The 19451-nt window shown below is 42.6% G+C and overlaps 1 protein-coding gene across 2 annotated transcripts in view; it reads right to left on the reverse strand.

Moving 5' to 3' along the window:
• PTPRT (protein tyrosine phosphatase receptor type T) overlaps positions 1 to 19451 on the reverse strand; it is a 1114757-nt gene that overhangs the window by 672072 nt on the left and 423234 nt on the right. For both annotated transcript variants that reach the window (XM_023227953.2, XM_023227952.2), the window contains exon 6: positions 3279 to 3453. In XM_023227953.2, coding sequence (XP_023083721.1) covers positions 3279 to 3453 — 175 coding nt within the window. The remainder of the gene's footprint in view (positions 1 to 3278; positions 3454 to 19451) is intronic.

The following is a 19451-nucleotide window of genomic DNA, read 5'->3' on the forward strand; positions in this document are numbered from 1 at the left end:
TCAGGAAGGGAAGGTCATGTGTCAAAATGGCAAGTTAGCTAGACGGACCCAGGGACTCCTGCTTGCCTGGTACCTGAGCCTCTTCAGCACTGCTCATGACGTTGTGGCACCAGGTGCCAGAAAGGCCACAACCCACCAGCACTCCAGGTGTGGCCATATAGCCTGAGTCAGATGTAGGTCGGACTCCAGCTCTACCCCTTGGGATGGCCCTGTTTTTCAACCTGGCTGCGCTAATTCTCCCACCCCTGAAGTGAGTTAAAATAAAACCAATGTACAGAGCTGCAATTAGGATAAAATCAGGTCACACATGTGAAGGGACTTCTTTACATGCAAGGGACCAAGCTCCTAGCTTACCACCATTATAATACTTACATGGAGGAAAAATGGGCACTAAAAAGTGATAACCCATGCCAAAAACATGGATGAATTTCATCAATGTGTAATAAAATTACACCTTGATTGACCAGATTACAGGGAGTGCCAATCCCCCACTGTTCAATGTGAAGGAGACCGAGTGCCACCCACCACCCCACCCTCCCTAAGCTGGAGTGGCAGGAGCTGCAGGTGAGCAGTGGCAGCTGCAGACACATATTGCCAGGCCTGGCTACTGCACCCGGGCTAGCACTGGCCCCTCCTCTCGACTGCGGCCCAGGATGCACAGCCAGCAGAGAACAAATCAGCGTCCCTGTAAAGCCCTGGCCACTTCTCCGAATAAAGCAAGGATGCTCTACCACATCCTCTGTCCCAGTAGCCTCTTGGTTTCTCTCCCCATATCTCCCCATCCTGCCCCTGAATGGGGGCAAATAAGGAAAAAATAAACCAAGCGTTTTCTGGTTCCATTTGTCTGTGCATGGAAATTTCAGAGTGCTACACTAACTCCCGTAGCCACTGGTCACATTCTCTTGCCACCAACTTTGCCCCATGTACATGCAAGGTGCTAGCAAGACTGTGAGGAGCAGGAGCAAATGCAGTGCACTCTCTCCTGGGACTCTCATTCTGGTATGGGAGACCAGCCATAGAAGGTATAAGACATATTCCAGCAGGAGAGCTGAAATTACACATTCACTGAGTACCTGAAAGGCCTGCAATAAGCCCCGTGTCACATAATACATATATAATAATAATAAATCTTTTTTTTGAGACAGAGTTTCACTCTGTAGCCCAGGCTGGAGTGCAGTGGCATGATCTTGGCTCACTGCAACCTCTGTCTCCTGGGTTTAAGCAATTCTCCTGCCTCAGCCTCCCAAGTAGCTGAGACTACAGGCACCTGCCACCACACCTGGCTATTTTTTAATATTTTTAGTAGATATGGGGTTTCACCATGTTGGTCAGGCTGGTCTCGAACTCCTGGCCTCAGGTGATCTGTCCGCTTAGGCCTCCCAAAGTGTTGGGATGACAGGCGTGAGCCACCATACCGGGTCAAACAAGCTAATCTTATGGCACCAACAAAGCAAAGACAGGAGCTTAATGCCATCAAAGTGGTAGCTTCTTTTCTATGTTAACCTTTAATGTAAACAAATGTAAAGATTTTTTTAGTTGTTTTTTCATGACTGCCTAATGTGTTGATCTTTGGCTTAAGTGTTCATGGTACTATGGTGAGGAAATCAACTCCTGCTGAGGTCAATAATTCATTCACTCATCTATCATTCTACAATTTTTTTCAAGTTGAGCCTTATGAAATGACTGACTGTGCAAGTCAAAACAGGCAAACACTAACAACTTCATATGCTTCAGCAAACTGAGAACCAGGGCCAGGCACTGTGCTGAGTGCAGGGACTTCCAACCCAGCAGACAGCCCTCCTCTCACAGAGCTTAGATCCTAAAAGCGGAACAAAAAGTCACCAAGTAAATAAATAAAGGCAAACCAGCATTTTAAAGTGTGATAAGAACTATGTCGAAAAGGAGACCAGGCAATGAGAAGGAATTGTGACCACCAGGAAGGGAGGCGTGGGCAGGGCGTCAGGGACGTTCCCTGGAAGAAGACGACATAATGACATTTCAGCTGAGACCTGAATGATGGCACATGATCAGCCATGTGAATGTCTGTATAAAGTCAAGACAGCCAGGATAGAGAATCCCAGTCTGCAACCCCCAGTCTGGTCAGCCCAAGGCTACCAGTCACACTGGATCAGCAAAATGAGGTCAAAGTTTCCACACCCACCCATACTTTGACAAAGGAAACTAATTCAGGAGCCCTCAAAGGCTGGATCAGTGGTTTTTTATGCTTGTTTTTTGTTTTTTCCCTTCAAACACATCAGGTCTCATTCTACAGCTAGCATAATAAGAACAGCTTCATTATTTCATTCACTAAATTATGCTATATTAAAATTTTAATTGGCGAACATAACATTGGTAAAACGAGTACATCCACAGGCTGCTGTTGCCAGTGTAAACTGTCAAACCATTTTTTTGCAAAAGCAATATTGCAACACAAAGAAAAATCCATAAATCATATTCTTGGCCTCCCAACTCTACCCCGAGGGAATTTATCCTAAGGAAATAATCTGGTTCAATAGAATAAAATGTTCTCTCCAGAAGAACTCCATGGAGGTGCTAATTGTTACATACACAAAGGAAAGAAAAAACAAAACACCTGGAATTATCCAAATGACGGCAAATGGGGAGTTTTAACAAAATAGGATAATTCATTTGATGAGATAGCATACGATCATTAAGCATCATAACAATGATGACAAAGTTTCAGAAAGACATGGGATATCCAGCTTTGTGAGAGAAGCAGAAACCAATGTGCATATTTTAATGGAAAGCATGTAAACAATATCTCAAGGTGAATAAGAACAAGAAAATTGAAAAGAATTGAATCAAGGCCAGTGGGGTGAGGAATTATTTATTTCAAAAGTCCTTCCAAAATATTGTCATTGTACTGAGTTTTCATTTTTTAAAAAATTCCTCAGAAACAATAGTACAAGAACACTGCCATAGCGTGCCACCCAAATACAAGGACATTTGTTCATTCTAACTTTAAATACAAAATAAAGCCAAATTTGAAGATGCCTTCTGTGTTATATATTCCACAGTCTTTCACGTATGGCTCCTGTATGTGAAACTCAACTTGGAATAGCAATGCAATGTTGCATGATTTTACAATAATTTCTCCTGTTTGGGGAGTTTGTGTTGGGGAGGGAGGCCAGAGTGACTAGAAATTAATCTCCTCTTTTACTGAATGTGGGGGAGGAACAGCAGACAAGAAAAGGGGCTTTAAGGCCCATTAGCGCCGGCCTTCCATGGGAGTAGAGGCGTAGGCTGGAGGCACTCACCTTTCACAATCAGCTCCGCGTAGTTGGACACACCAGAACCACCGTCAGAGCGGATCACACAGCGGTACTTGCTGACGCTCCGCTGGGCAGTGTCTGCCACGCTGACCGTGGCTGAGAAGCGCCTGTGGTTGACCACACGGGTGACCATCAGGGCCGTGTCCCTGCCATTCCATTGCTGTAGAACAGAGGAAAAGAGGGAGAGGAGGAATCATAGCATCTTAGACTTCCAGGCGACTCCCAGCACGGATGTCCACCCGTCCTCACACCCAGGGGCTCAGGACTTTCAACTATAAGAAGGGATTTCCAGCCAGGCACAGTGGCTCATGCCCGTAATCCCAGTGCTCTGCAAGGGCTGAGGCAGGAGGATCATTTGAGGCCAGGGTGTGAGACCAGCCTGGGCAGCAAGCAAGACCCTGCATCTACAAGAAATTTTAAAAATTAGCCAGGCATGGTGGCACTCACCTTCAGTCCCAGATACTCTGGAGGGTGAGGAGGGAGGATCTCCTGAGCCCACAAACCCAAGATTGCAGTGAGCCATGATCAAGCCACTACACTCCAACCTGGGTAACAGAGCAAGGCCCTGCCTCTTTTTTTTTTTTAAAAAAAAAAAAAAAAAAAAAAGGTGGGCGTTTTCATTGCTGGTTTGTGCTAATGATCTGATACAATAATAAACTTTGCTAGTGAGCTGATTTCGAGGACAGAGGCCTGGTGGTAAGAAGAGAGGAAAAAGGCTCCTTCTAAACACCCTGGCTCAGCCTGCATTTGGGGCTGGCATGCAGCCCCTTCACTTTCCTTCCTCTTTTCCTTTTTCCCTGAAGCAGAACCCACAGCATTCTTTCAGACAAACTTCAGTAGACTTAGTGAAAACCCAGCCCACATGGAATAAAAACAGCCCGGCTCCCAGGCCCTATGGCTGGTGCCCTGCTACCCCACCCCACAGGCTCTGAGCCCCACCTGCCCTAGGCTATCACCACAGGTAGGGAGGGGATGGTAGCTTTCCAACACCCGTCTTCCTCCGCACATGCTCTTTCCTTTGCCTGGAGGGTCCAGTCTCCCTGAGGACACCCCGTTCCATAAAAACCCACGTGCAGCTCACAGCCATCGCTAGTCAGTTCTCACAACTGTCACACCGTCTCTAGAAGCTTATCCTGCCCTGAAGTATGATACAAATTTTCCCCACACGTTTGCTTACAAGTGTTGCTCATTTTACAATGAAGGACTTTCCTCTGCTCATCTTTAGAAGCTTGTCTGAAAGCCTCCCAAGTTGGTAGGCATTTCCAGAATCAAGGTGAATACACATGGGCTTTTGTCTTCAGCATCCCGAGTTTTAGGAGGGATATCCTGAGTTTGAACAAACCTCTTTCACAGCTGCAAGTTATGAGAACTGGTAAGGAACATGCATGTCAATGCAGTTGGAGTGGATGTTTATTAATGTTATTAACTGGATGTTTATCTAGTATGTGCCAGCCCCTGGGCTGGGCATTTTTGTATAAGTCTTCATTGTATCTTCACAGCCTTGTCTGGGGTTTGTACAACTGTTGTTCTTCTCAGAAGAAAATTCCAAATGTCCAACAGTTTAGCTAAATGCGTAGAGTACATGAGCCCCTTATCCAGGTTTTCCAACTTCAAGTCAAGCACTCTTTTTACTAAGACCGTATTCTCAGTGCCTGCTTTAATTTAAAAATGTTTTTCCCCAAAAAGTGAAATTGACTACTTTAATTATCTGGACTTAGGGAAACCTTATGACTCATGATTCTCATGCCCTGAGTCTCCCAGTCTTCCAAGATGCGATCTTCATAGTTTCCTGCACGAAGTAAACAGTTTCCCCATGTGCACATCCTACTTTCATCTATGTCATCTTCCCTCACCCTCTACAGCGACCTGTCAAGAGGAGGGTGCAGGTACAGGTAGAGCCACACTGCTCAGCTCTATGGCAGCACATGAGGGGAGACCAATACCAGGGGAAGGCAGTGATCATGAAGGCCAGAAACCCAGGGTAACCCAGGCCCCCATCAAAGGGCAGCTAAAAGAGACTTGCTACAGATCAGACAGGGAAATTGTAGGCAATATTTTGCTGCTGCTTTTTACTTTTCGACATTCTTCGGACTTTGTCTCAAACATGTATTTCCTTTACACTTGTACATAAAAAAATGAACGGTACTGCCCAAAAGCCATGGCAGAATGAGAGGTAACCATAACTGCCTCCCATGCCAGAAACTAACCAACATGTGGAATAGTTAGTACACATCAGAGCAACAAGCATGGGGCTGGAAGAGGAGAATCTGAAGCCAAGTGCCAGCTCTGCAGCTTCCAAGCTGTGCAGACTCGAGCAGGCAATTTCACTTCTCTGAGCTGGAAAGTTTCTATTCACCTGCCCAAATAAAAACCAGTACAAGGTAATGGAAGGGGAGAAAAGTCACCAGGGCTGAAACTGCCAACCAGTTACCTCATGCCTTGAGGCATCTTTGCAGGAGATGGCACAACTTGGACCCCACTATAAGAACGTATGAGACACCACATGTAATGCCCCTTCCCAAAGTAGTGCAGGGAGGAAGGAGGAAAAATTCTGGCAAACACCAAGAATGTATCCTGATTTAGAAAAGAGGTCACTACATGAAAAGAAGGGCCTTGGAAGAAGGGGGGTCATCAAAAGGAGCCCATCTTCCCCACTGCTGAGCAAGGCACTTCGGGGCCACCATGGTGGATAAGGATGAGTGAGTGGTGAGGCTTTGGATCAGTATTTTCTAACCTGAGTTATTTATAACATTATAAGCATTTTCATTTTTTCTTTATTAAGCTAACAACAGCTAAACACTATTATGTGCTAAGTGTTTTACATGCTTTCTCATTTATTCCCCATGAAAAATAAGGTAGGCGCACTTCTTATCGCTCTCATATATAAGAGGAAACTGAAGCTCAGGGAAGTGAAATTGCCTCCCCAAGGCTGCCCAGCTTGGAAGCTGGAGAGCTGGCATCTGGCTTCAGATCCTATTCTTACAACGCCATGCATGTTACTCCAGTGTGGACTCACCACTGCCCCATCAGTCACCTCTTCAAGCACCCTCATTTCTCAGAGTGGGAGGGTATGAGCAGCAAGTATGACACCAGGATCCACCTATTTGCCACCAATTTATTAGCTGAGAACAATAAAAAAGGGTGGGGGATGTAGTAATGTTGCATAAGGGGTGGCGAGAAATAAGCAAAATGCACATGCCCAACCTAAGCTCATGAAACACAGAGCTTTGCCTTGGACGTCCATCTTCCGAACAGCCAAGAAATATGGGAGATTAAAAAAGCGAGACTGAGAATGATATAAACACATGGTCTCCACAGAACATGAGCTAAGAGATGAGGTGACAAGGACAGGTACTAAGAAAGAAGATACAGCTCGGGAAGCCAAGGGAATAATTGAGGAAAACAAACAATGCCATTTGCAGATTTCAACATGGCATTAGAAGAGCAGGATCAACATTGCAGAAAACCAGCGACCTGGAGGACAGGCCTGGAAAAATAACCCAGGTGGCAAAGAAAGCAAAGATAAAGGAAATCAGTGAGAGGCAAACTGATCAAGAAAATGGACAACAGACAACTATAGTACCCTGTAAGTAACTGGAGCTCCCACAGCAGAGAGTGCAATGAATGGAATGAAATCCTATCCCAAGATACAAGAGCTCACTTTCCTGGACTAAACTAAGACCTGACTTTTCAGACTGAATGGCCCACCATCTATTTGATAAAATTTACAAAAACAAAAATAATTGTTTATAAAAATATTAAGAATAAAGAGATACATAGAAATCCAGCAGAAGAAAATAATGTACAAAAATACAAGCCCATCTGGTATAAAACTCCTCATATGCAATTGTTTCTAAATCCAAGGTGACCTCTCCTGGATGTGACTGGCCCACCAGTGGTCACAGGTGAGCTCCCAGGAGATTCCTGTTTCTTAGATGCCTGTAAGAAAACAGAGAGGGAGCTAGAGAAAGACAGGATAGGGACTGCTAATAAAACTAATCACAGCAAATGCTTAGTTTGTGCGGCCTTGGGTGGGTGATTTCATTTCTCTGAGCTTCAGTTTCCTCATCTACACAAAAGATTTGAAAATGGTGCCCACTATACAAAGTTATTGTGAGGAATAAACAAGAAGGCATGGAAAAGAGCACATGAAGCTGTTTTCTACTGTTTGCAGAGCTCTAGTGTTACCAGAGCTGTGAAATTAGCCATAAAAAGTGGGGTAGACAGGCTGACAGCCCCCCAAAGATGACAATATCCTAGTCCCCAGAACCTGGGAATATGTGACCTTATATGGCAAAAGGGACTGTGAAGATGTGATTAGGTCAAGGATCCTGAGATGGGGAGGTTATTTTGGATTAGCCATCTGAGCCCAATGTCATCAAAAGAGTCCCTATATTTGAAAGAGGGAGGCAGGAGAACCAGAGGCAGAGAAGAAGCTGTGAGACAGGAGAGGTCAGAGTGATGCCATCACTGGCTTGAAGATGGAGGAAGGGGCCAGGAGCCAAGGAATGCAGGCAGCCTCTAGATACAGGGGAAGGTAAGGGGACGGATTCTCCACTAGATGCTCTAATAAGAATGCAGCCTGCCAAAAGCCTGCCAACACCCCCCTGTTAGCCCAGTGAAATCCACTTCTGACTTATCTCCACAACTATAAATAAATAAATTTGTTTTGTTATAAGCTATTACACTTGTGGAATTTGTTACAGTAGCAATAAGAAACTTATATAAAGAGAAAAAGACTGGTTACATGCAAAACATTCATTTTTCACATTTAATTGAAATTTTATTTTCATGTCACCTCCAGGATTATTTACTTTTCTTCTTAATGATGTCAGATTCTAGTAGGGCCAGGGAAGATTAAGGGTGTCCATCTGAACGATTCACATTTTTCTGTTAGCTCCTGAACCAACAGGCTTTATCCTACTGAAAGATAGGAAATTGCAGGTTGTCTTATAAAATGTCTGGAAAATAGGCCTTTTGATAATCACACTTGTCATATTGGGAGCAGGCGACAGCAGGACAGGGACGAGCAGGAGGGCCTAGAGTCATGATAGGAAATAGCGCTGGATGCACCAGTGGCAAGAAGAAACGAAGGTCAAGTTCAGAGAGGTGAGCCCAGATGAGAAGGGCCTACGAATGTGACTGTTCAAGACAAGGCAGGGAAGGGCAGGCAGATGCTAGTCAAAGAAGACTGGCAGGAACCCAGGAACAGAAATCAGGGTGATCCTAGAAGACCAGGGAGTAGATTATCAAATGGCGAAAGGCTCAGATGTCAGAAAGCTACGGCAACATGGAGAAGGGATTTATGCAGAATGAATGTGTTAGAAGCACAGGTCCCACCTGCCATTTCAGCTCCAGACACAGGCAGAAGAGAAAAATGCAAAGGGAAAAAACAAGAGGAAGTTTTGTTAAATATACAAGGGCTCAGAAATCCAGGTCCACCTGCAACAGAGCAGGTTTGAGAGGGTATAGGGAGAAGTGGAGCAGGGAGGGAGTGCCAAGAGCCTGAAGAAGACCATAACCCAGAGCCAGGGTGAGAGAGTAAAGACTCCAACCCAGACACGAGGTAGCATAAAAATGCACAGAGACGCAAATGTTACGGTGTCAGGAAGAGGGAGCAGGACACTGAAGGAAAGCCCAAAGTCCTGGGAAATGCCACAAGGAAGCATAGCAAGGATGAGTGCCCACAGAAGCCCAGGAAAAATTCCATCAGATCAGGCCCTTATCTACCACTTAGCTTGTTGGAAATTTTCTTCTGATTCCTGCAGTAGTTTTTCAGATGTAAGTATATCCTTCCACTGAAATTTCAGGACATGCTTCTTTTCCTTCTGCGGCAAGATTTTCAAGTCATTATGTGTGTTGTTCTAAAGTGGAATCATCATCTGACCTTCTGATTCCATGAGTCAACTCAACAGATGTCCCAGTGGGCCCCAATAGGTGGTGTCTCTCACTGGGCTCACTGGAAGCAGACTTTGACACATGGAGATTTTTCAAGTGCTTTCAGGAGAAAGGATGTAAAGGACAGAGTGGAAAAAGGGGCTAAGCAAGGATGGGATCACAACTGGACTCAAGCTCCAGCCTGGTTTCACAAGGAGCCATGGAGCATGAAGCATATCCCAGAGTTAATAGTACCCTGTGGTTGAACTACTGTGTCCATCAGTAGTTCAGGGTCAGGGATCGCGAGGCAGAGAGAGGAAGCTTCTTACTTGATCAAGGGCAGCTCTCTGGGAAAAGGAAGCTGTGAGGCTTTAGCAGCCGACATGCCCACTGCTCTAGGGTTGAGGGCACTTGCTTGAAAAGGGGATCTGTCCAGGACACTAAAAGCATGTATTCCGCTTGGCACTCTCCTGTCTCTGTCTTCTCCTACGGTAAATTATACATTGGGTTTCCTGAAATCGAATGAGCTACTGCCTTGAGATTTTCTGGCAGTCTGTTTCTAAATCTGCTTGTTTTTTTTTTTTTTTTTTCACACATGGGGCTGGGAACTGACCTCAGTAGAACACTGGCAACACCAGGTGTGAGCACAACTGTAATTAAGCACTGCTTCCTATGAAATGTCACTCCATCTCACATGAATAAAGCACTCCATAGCTGAGTTTGATCAATGTTTCGTTCAACTACACAGGATTTATCTGAGTGTTTATCAAGTAGAAGTCACATTAACAGTTTTGAAGGCTGACTCTGTGCCAGCCACTGTGTTAACGGCTTCCATGACAGACTGTTCACTTGATCCTCTTAAAGTCCCTGTCAAAGTTCTTCTCACAGAGTGGTCCCTGAATCCACAGCATCGACCTCATCTGGGAACTTGTTATAAATGTAAATTTGTAAGATAATTCCAGGGCTGATATCCATTTGGAGATGTTGTTTACTGGGGTTGACAGTCTGAGGTTTTTCCCCCTTCCCCATTCTATTATTAATCATGCTGAAAATGTACTCATTATTTTACAAAACAGAAAATGAGAGACTATGGGAGGTATAATTTCTGCCCAGAGGAATTTATAGGCTGGATTAAGATCGTAAAAACAGTAGAAAGAGTAAAACATAAACACTAAGTCTAGCAATGAAATAATGAAATAGTATACCTCATGGAGGAAAACAGGTCTGGCATGGAGACAGAAATGCTCTTAGAAAAATCTAGAGCTATGGTTCTCAAACCATGGTCCCCAGATGGGCTGCACTAACATCCCCTGGGAAATTGTTAAAATGTGAATTCTCAGGCCAGACGTGGTGGCTGATGCCTGTAATCCCAGCACTTTGGGAGGCCGAGGCAGGTGGATCACCTGAGGTCGGGAGTTCAAGACCAGCCTGACCAACATGGAGAAATTCCATCTCTACTAAAAATGGCGCAAGCCTGTAATCCCAGCTACACAGGAGGCTGAGGCAGGAGAATCACTTCAACCTGGGAGGCAGAGGTTGTGGTGAGCCAAGATCGTGCCACTGCATTCCAGCCTGGGCAATAAGAAAGAAACTCCATCTCAAAAAACAAAACAAAACAAAAAAACTGAAATATCTAGCCCCATCTAATCAATTCCTAGACCTAATGAATCAGGAACTTTGGGAATGCAGCCAGGCCATTTTTGTTTTAACAAACCTTCCTAGGGATTCTGATGTCTGATAAAGTGTGAGATAAGTCCTACTAGTAATTCCTATTTAACGAATAAGGAAACTGAGGCAAAGAGTGGTCAAGCAATATGACTTTTAGTAGTACTTCTCAAACTACAGCAACAAACCACCTGGGGATCTTGTTAAAAATGCACATCTTGATTCAGAAGGCCTGTAATGGGGATTGGAATTCTTCAGGTCTTGCGGATGCTGCTGGTCCATGAACCTTACTAGGAGGAACAAAACCTAGTATCACTTTGCTGAGGCGCTGAGTTAGGATTGGACCCAAGTGATCTGATACCAGACACTGAGACACTAATCACATCACCCATCTGCCATCTAGTACGTAACAGTACCCAGTTACACTTAGCAACTCTGTGAAAGTAGGGTAGAGAGTGCAGTGTTCCAGAAACTTACTTTGTTTGTTCAAAGAATATCTAATGCTATCTTGCCGAAAATGACTGCTTCATAGAAAACAGTTTGGGAAATGCTATGATAGAAGCCCAGATGCCTAGCTTTCTGGAAATCTAGGAAGACCTTAAGTCAGAAATACATATGTAAGAAGGAACAGAGTATCTTCCTACATTCCTGGCTATCATATTCTACATGTTATTAAGTTATGGCATACATGGTATACTATTAGGTTGGGGTGAGGTTTCCTTATCCCCACTCTTTCAGTCTAGAACAGAAGTTCCTAAATTTTAATGTGCATCAGAATCACCTAGAGGGTAATTTAGGAGGTCTGGGGTGAGGCTGGATAATTAGCATTTCTAATTGGTTCCCTGGTGATGCTAATTCTGCTGACTTTGCCCTGGGTCTCAAGGACTTAAGAACGAATATCCTCTTAAGTCCCTTAAAGGGGCCAAATAATACCACATAACACATGAATGGAAAAATTCCTTAAATCTAAGACCACGCCCCGAGGATGAGCAACTGGTCACTGCACCAATGGTGCCCAGCTAAGAGGCGAGAGGTGTGGCCCCCAAATCCAACCTATACTCCACTGGCAGACAGCCAGGAGTTCTGACTAGAGCCCCTTTGGAGGGAGGTCACCTTTGTGCCTTGCCCAAGGGTTCTATCTGTATATCAAGCTACATATCCATGGAGGTACATTTGCCCAGAAGGTGAACCCCTTTTTTTCCCCAATTCATCCATACAGGAGGGATACATGTTCTAAATTGAACAAAGGCATTTTACAGCCTAATCGGTGGTTCTGCTTAATCCCATTTTACGTTCATGTTTCTCTGATTATGGAAACAGTTGCCTTTGAAATCTCTCTTTATCTTTCCCCTTTTTCATCTGCTTGCCTTGCTCTTTAAAAACAACTCAAATTCCAACTTCCCTTGGCTTACTTTGTTTTGTGTGGATAAGTCAGCTTGGTTTGAGAGCACACACTCCTTGGAAGAACAGGGACTGTAATAGCTACACTTTAATGTTCTGTCCCTAGCACAAGTGCATCCTTCCATCCCCAGGAAAGGCAAGAGCCCTCTATTTTCAGGAACCACCTAGAGAGGAAGTCAAGAGTTGCACCTGATGCCACGGAGAGTGCTGTTTCCCTACCACCTGATTATCTATCAAGGTTTCTGTAATGGCCTTGCCATTTTGCAATTCCCCATCCAGTCTCCTTTGCTGTCATGACATTATTTCCTTCACAAAGACGTAAGACAAGACTACAAAAATGGCTGTCATTATTTCAGAAAGAACAGGAAGCCTTGAAATTGACTTGTAACCGGCAAAAGTGGAAACAGTAGTATCTTTAATATAAAGGAAACCATTTCTGGTTTTGCACAACAGATACTATGCCTGGTTTACAGGAGATATTCTAATGCAGGATTCTGGAAGCCTTCCATGTGCTGGTTTGAACTTCTGGCATCCAAATAAAAAAAATAAGATAAAGATAAAAATATAAAAATAAAATAAAATTAGGCCGAGCATTTCCAGCTGAAATTTGTTCCAATTGCTCTAGGAATTTCCTGGCCAAAAGATATTTAGGTGAAATTCCCACAATTCACTTGTAATGAATATTCTTTTCACTTCTAGTCACACTGCTGCCACAGCATGACATTTGGAAACTTGCTAAAATCTAGCCCACTGATTCTCTTAAGATCACATTTGTACCTTTTTGGCAGCCTCTAAAGAATAGCTTTTGATTATTCTTTATTAAAAGTCAGAAGAAATAGAAGTAGACATAAATCATTTTTGATTAGCTGTGCTGAAACACTATGTACATGGCTGACTGCTCATTTTGGGTTGATTTCTGGGTTTAGAACTCCTGCAAAGAGTCAGGAGGGACCTGGCATCAGTCCCACAGGGCTTGGTGGGGGACAAAGGAAACTAATGAGAACATCAAACTTATGCTGCTTGCTGTGTAGTGAATAATAAAGTTCTTTGTCTCTGACCCAGAAGTCTCATGTCTTCTGTCAGCATCTATGCAACTGTGGCAGTTTACCTTGGGAGCCTCCAAATAAGGTAAAATCTTAGGCCCTTCATAGTTATTGACAGACGGTTTCAAGTGGGCAGTAAGATTTTTGTGGAGAGAGCAGTCAGCATCATCAAATCTGAAAAGAGAAGTATAAGGCCTGAGATGCACCCCTTGGCTATAGCAATGAGGAAAGCACTGGGGACATTTACAAGGGCCACTCCTTGAAAGAGGTGGGCATTGAAGAAAGCCTCATTCATGTGTAGACATCACATTTAAAGAATGTGGCTAAGAAGAGGATAAAAGAATTAAGAAGGCATCTCGGGGGTGGGGAGGCAATTCAAAAATAATTCCAAGGGCATTTTTATTTCATTGATCTCATGTAGATTTGAGAAATTAAAATATACTTAAGTATCTAGTTCAGCCGAGGTGTGTAAATATATGCTAAATAAAGAAATCTGTTTTTAAATAGAAAGCCTCCTGTATAGAAGGAAAGGCTAGAGTGTAACCCAAGGTAACAAGGCAATGAGGTAGGCATGGAAGAATGAGCCCAGGACTGAAAAAAAGGACCTATGTTCATTCACATCATGCTGTTGCTGCTCACTGCCTGTGTAAGTCCGAGGACGTCATCTACCCATCTAAGGCTCAGTCTCCTCATCTATAAATGGGACTACAGTCACATCTATCTGAAAGACTGGTTATGAGAACTAAATACATCCGATGTGTAAGCACTTAATAAACGTCAGCTGTTATGCATAGTATCATTACATTATCATCAATGCTTAGTTGCAGCATGACCACTAGATTGTCAACAGAAATCTCACACAGAAGGGACTTCTGGTTCAGAGGCAGGCAGGTAGGAGGAGGAGCTGGTCCCCCAAACACTCACAGCCTCAGAGGCCAGCAGCAGCGCTGCAGGAGCGAGGAAACAGGTTTACTGGGCGAACCAGCTGCAGTAAAGACTGATGCACCTCCTCAGCTCATCAACCCTGGTGCGGCTGCTGCTGTGAGCCTGCAGGCTCAGAGCGCAGGCAGGAACCTTCCCCTGCCAGATTCAGATCTGCTCCCAGTCCAGTGCACGCAATTTGCCTGGAAACATACACTGTCCCTACAGAGATCTGCACACGGCGTTTGGACACATGGCTTCATTTCTGAGAGTCTTTCAATGTTATTCGTCATATAAACACCTCATGGAGCGAATCCTTTGTAGGGAAGCCTGAAAGTCAGCTCCATGGTAGGGCTGACAGACTCTGCTCTGGAGTCCCTGAGGAATTCAAAGAAGGAGCCCCATCCGCCATGCTCCTTCATAAAGGCAGGAGGACACACTCCTGTCTATAAACATCCTTCTGGATGAGTAGTGTCTGATGGTGATGATGGGGGTGTGGGAAAAACCTGTGTCCTCACTGTTGGAATTAGCTATGCCAAATCCAGCAAAGGCTTTTTAATATATATATATATATTTTTATTATACTTTATGTTCTAGGGTACATGGCTTCTTACTAGGAATATTCTGTAACTGGGAAAAAGTGACCATCTTTCGTTTTTTAGTAGCATTTTGTTTATGTTGGTTTAGTGTATGCAATTTAGATTATTTGGATAAAACAGAAAAGAATGGCGATGAAAATAAAAAGCATCATAATCTATTATTACAATCAATTAAGTGTCTTAATATGTGTTTCATGGAGTTATAGGAGTGTGTATGTATATACGTAAGTATATACAGATTATATATTGATATACATTATGTATATGAGCATGTATATGTGTATATATTTTTTCTTAAAGCTTAATATATTAATATTATATGACTCTATAACTCATCCTTTTCACTTACCTGTTATGAAAATGTTATTAAATATACCTCTATAATCTGATATTTAATGATACCATTCCCTTATTTACTTAATCAATCTCTTTTGCTGAAAATGTAGGTTCTTTCCAGCCTCTTGTCCTACTGAACACACTTGCAGATACATTTTTGTCCTCATCTCTGGATATTTCCTTAGGTAAATTTCCATAAGTAAATTTACTCATTGGAAAAACATGCACATTTAAGGCTTTAGATATCAACTGCCTAATTATCTTGCAGAAAAGAGGTACCCATTTACATTTTCACTGTGCTACACTTATAATTATGTTGGTATAGTCCCACCTAGTTGTATCCTGATTTTCATTTTTTAAATGGACTCCACAAAACTGTAGACCACTTTGCTTAGTGGCTATTCCCCTTAGAATGTACACCATCTCCTTGCTTGAAAAACTGCTTGCAAAGTTACATGTCTGCATTCCTCAGGCCAATGTATCACATAAGGAATAAGCAAGTTATGATTGAGCCCCTTCCACCACAGATCATGGCATCATACACTTCACCTCAAGGAGACATGATCCTAGGACATGAAAAACTTGCTTATAATTTTGTACTATCCTTCTATCATCCTTTTCCCTGATTCACTACAATTTCCCTGATTCACTACAATTGTTCTAGGCTCATGTGGTTGCATTTCTGCATCGGTCCTGTCTATTGATTCTCATGTAGAACTTGAACTATAATTCCACAAAAGCCAGCACCAACAGATGGGGTCTTCCAAAGACATATAAAACTTCCAGAGGGGTGCAAAACAAAGGCATCGGCTGGTCCTCCTTTTAACCTGTTAATTTATGATCCAAAACCTCTTAAGGAAAAGCAAGCTGTAAAGTCCCACTCTACAGAAAGGAAGGCCAGCATTCCATGACACAGGCAACAGGGATTTATCTCAAACCATGAGTCCACTGGCTGCTTTCTAATCATTGTCAGAAAGAAGGGCCACTGCCATACCTGCCATCCTGGAAACAACATCTTTATTTCCCCGAATTACAACTGGCTGATTTGAAAAGTTACCACTTTCAGTAACTTAGCGAAATTCCTCAGCATATCTCAGAAGCTACAGCAGGAAGTAGCATTGCTAAACAGGAGGCCTGCTGTAGCTGTCTTCTAGAGACTCTTTTGGCCATGGTGTGTCTGTTTCATTTGCTTTGGAAATTCTCAGGCTAAGTCACCCCAGCCTTATTACATGAGGCAGAACAATGGCGAGAGTGCCAGCCAGTCCTCTAGTGCTGGGACACATCTGAAGAAACATCTCATGAGAAACTGGCCACTGCCTTGGCCTGTCTTGGATGGTGGCTGCGATCATCTCTGGGGTGGCAGGTGTCTTGATAGATGCCCTTCTTTTTGTAGAAAGATGTTAACTTATGCAATGGTTAATTTTATGAGTCAACTTGACTCTAACAGAGTACCCAAATTAAACATTATGTCTGGGTGTGTCTGTGAGGGTGTCTGGATGAGATGAGCATTTGAATCAGTGGACTCAGTAAAGTATGTGGCCCTCCCCAGCGTGGATGGACACTCCGACCTTTAGAAGAATAGAACAGAAAAGCAGGGGAAGAAGAGTTTGCCCCTTTTGCTTCCTCCCTGATTGCCTGAGTTGGAATAATGGTCTTCTCCTGAACTTGGACTGGAATTACACCACTGCCATTCCTGGATCTCCAGCTCGCAGATGGGAGATAAGGAGACTTCTCACTTTCCACAGTTACATGAGTCAATTCCTTGTACTAAGTCCTTTCCTTCCATATAGGAAGGATTTATTATATATGGAAGGAAAAGACTTACTATGGATGGAATTGTTTCCATCTATAAGGAAACACTCATTAAGAAATACTATATATACACAAATATATATTAATATATACTTATATATTTTCCTTAATATATTTAACATATTTTATAATGTATATTTTATATTTTATAAAATTTATAAATATTTTCTTTAATAAGTGCTATATAAAGATTATACATATATATTTTTACATATATATATTTTAAATATATAAATATATTCATTACATACAATTATATATTTTTATATATTATATATTGTTATATAATATATTACATATAATAGAGGATAACATAATTATATATAATTATGTTATATAATATATAACATACTATTATATATTAAAATATATAAAATTATACACACACACACACATACAGCTTCTCTGGAGAACCCTGACTAATACAATCTACTTCCAATTACCCTACTGCACATAAGCCTGGACTTACCTAGCCACACAGGTATTTGTCAGAGAGCACAATACAAACTGTGTACCTCCCAATATTTTCTGAAATGTAGATGAGAGAGACAATATTTAGGGAAGTTTCCTTGGAAAAATCGTTATTGAATCTATTCACTTCCCAGATACGTTTCAAGTGCCCCAGGATGGAGACAGATTGGCAGACAGCAGCGGACGCTGCCATATCCTCTTGCCCACTTCACCCCCTCTCCGCCTTCTCCTCCCCAGACTGCTTTCTCACAGCCGTCATAAGAAACAGGCCTGTGAAACTCACTTGTGTGACCTTAGTAAGACTGTGGTGGGGAAAATTGTTCATTGCATCATACAGTGTTTTCTTTACAGGGACTCCTGGGAACCATTCCTGTCTGGCTTCTGTGTGAACAACAGGTAGAATTTTCCTGAGCAATTGCTTTTTGTTTATCTCACAGACATTGTGAACTATGTATCTGACGAGTTTCCTTTATTCCACTAGTGGTTACAAAGCTGCAGGCTGCGTGTGTGACCCACCAGTTAGTAACAGGTGTGCAGAAATGCGGTTTTTGCATTATTACCAGCTCTGTGTATTTTTTCCTTCTATCTGGTGTTACCTCACTTTTAATTTATGATATCTTGTCATGTTTTATGTCCCATTGAAAGCCACCTGGAAGACGTTTTGTGAAATAAGATTTGGTTTACATTGACAAGAAGATAAGACGTGGAAGAGCTCCATGTCATGTGTTTCCATCTGTTTTCTTCAAATATTCAATTATGATCTCCTTTAACATCCTCCCACTGACAGACCCAAGGTTCAGGGCATGCAGCTCTGAACTGCCACAGTAACAATCAGAAAATAATTGGAAAACCCAAACAAAGTTGCTGAAAATACTGTGATGGTCCTGCCTCATTCTCATGACCCACCTGAGGCAATGCCATTGAAATCACACAGCTTCTTGGCAGCCTAATACATCTGAACACTAATTGTAATGAAAAGAGTAAATAACACTACCGAATACTGAGGTGACATGTGGAGGTTTCTTGTGCTCTCCTGTGGTCTGCAAGCAACCTCGGGAAGCAGAAAGAACAGGTATTTCACTCTGCAGTGCTGCTAAGTGGCAAGGATGAACTGTTGGCCCCTAGATGGGCTCTTTATGCCCAAGGATTTTCTAACTGCAGGAAATGGCTTAAATTCAAGAAGAGAAATGACAACATGAACTTCCAGCAAAGTGTGTGGAGAGACAGCTAGGAAAACAACACATGAAAATATGTGTGGTATCATTAGTCCTCAAAGAAATGAAAAATAAAACTACAACGTGCTCCCATTACACACCTATTCAAATGCTAAAATTAAAAAGACCAACCATACTGAGTGCTGGTGAGGACATGGAGCAACTAGAACTTTCAGAGACTGCTGGTAGGAACGTAAAATGGTACAACCATTTTTTCAAACAGCTCGTTGTTCTTTAAAGTTAAACATATATCTACGAGATGACCCTGCCATTCCACTTCTAATTCACTTTCATACCCAAGAGAAATGAAAGAACATGTCCCTACGAAGACTCCCACATGCATGCTCACAGCAACTTCTTTGTAATAGCCAGAAACTGCCAACAACCCAACAGGTATCCATCAACAGGTAGATGGATAAACAAATAGTAGTATATCCATTCTATGAAATATCTCTTAGCAAAAAATAATAAATATTGTTACACACAACAATATAAGTATGTTGTAGGAAAGAAGGGTACACACTGCATGCTTCCATTTATATAAAATTCTAGACCATGCAAGCTAATACGTATTGTCAGAAAGCAGATTGGCGGTTGCCTGTGACAGATGGGAGTGGGGAGGTCAGAAGGAAGTGATTATACATGGGAATGGAATTTTGGATGTCATGCGTACATTCGATATCTTGATTGTGGTAATACTTTCACATATAAACATATTAAAACTGTATACTTTAAACATCACATCTCAGTTATAACTCAACAAAGCTATTTAGAATTTTATTTTATTTTTTTTGAGAAGGAGTTTTGCTCTGCTGCCCA

This window comes from Piliocolobus tephrosceles, chromosome 20 (genome assembly GCF_002776525.5).
Source record: "Piliocolobus tephrosceles isolate RC106 chromosome 20, ASM277652v3, whole genome shotgun sequence".
Lineage (NCBI taxonomy): Eukaryota > Metazoa > Chordata > Mammalia > Primates > Cercopithecidae > Piliocolobus > Piliocolobus tephrosceles.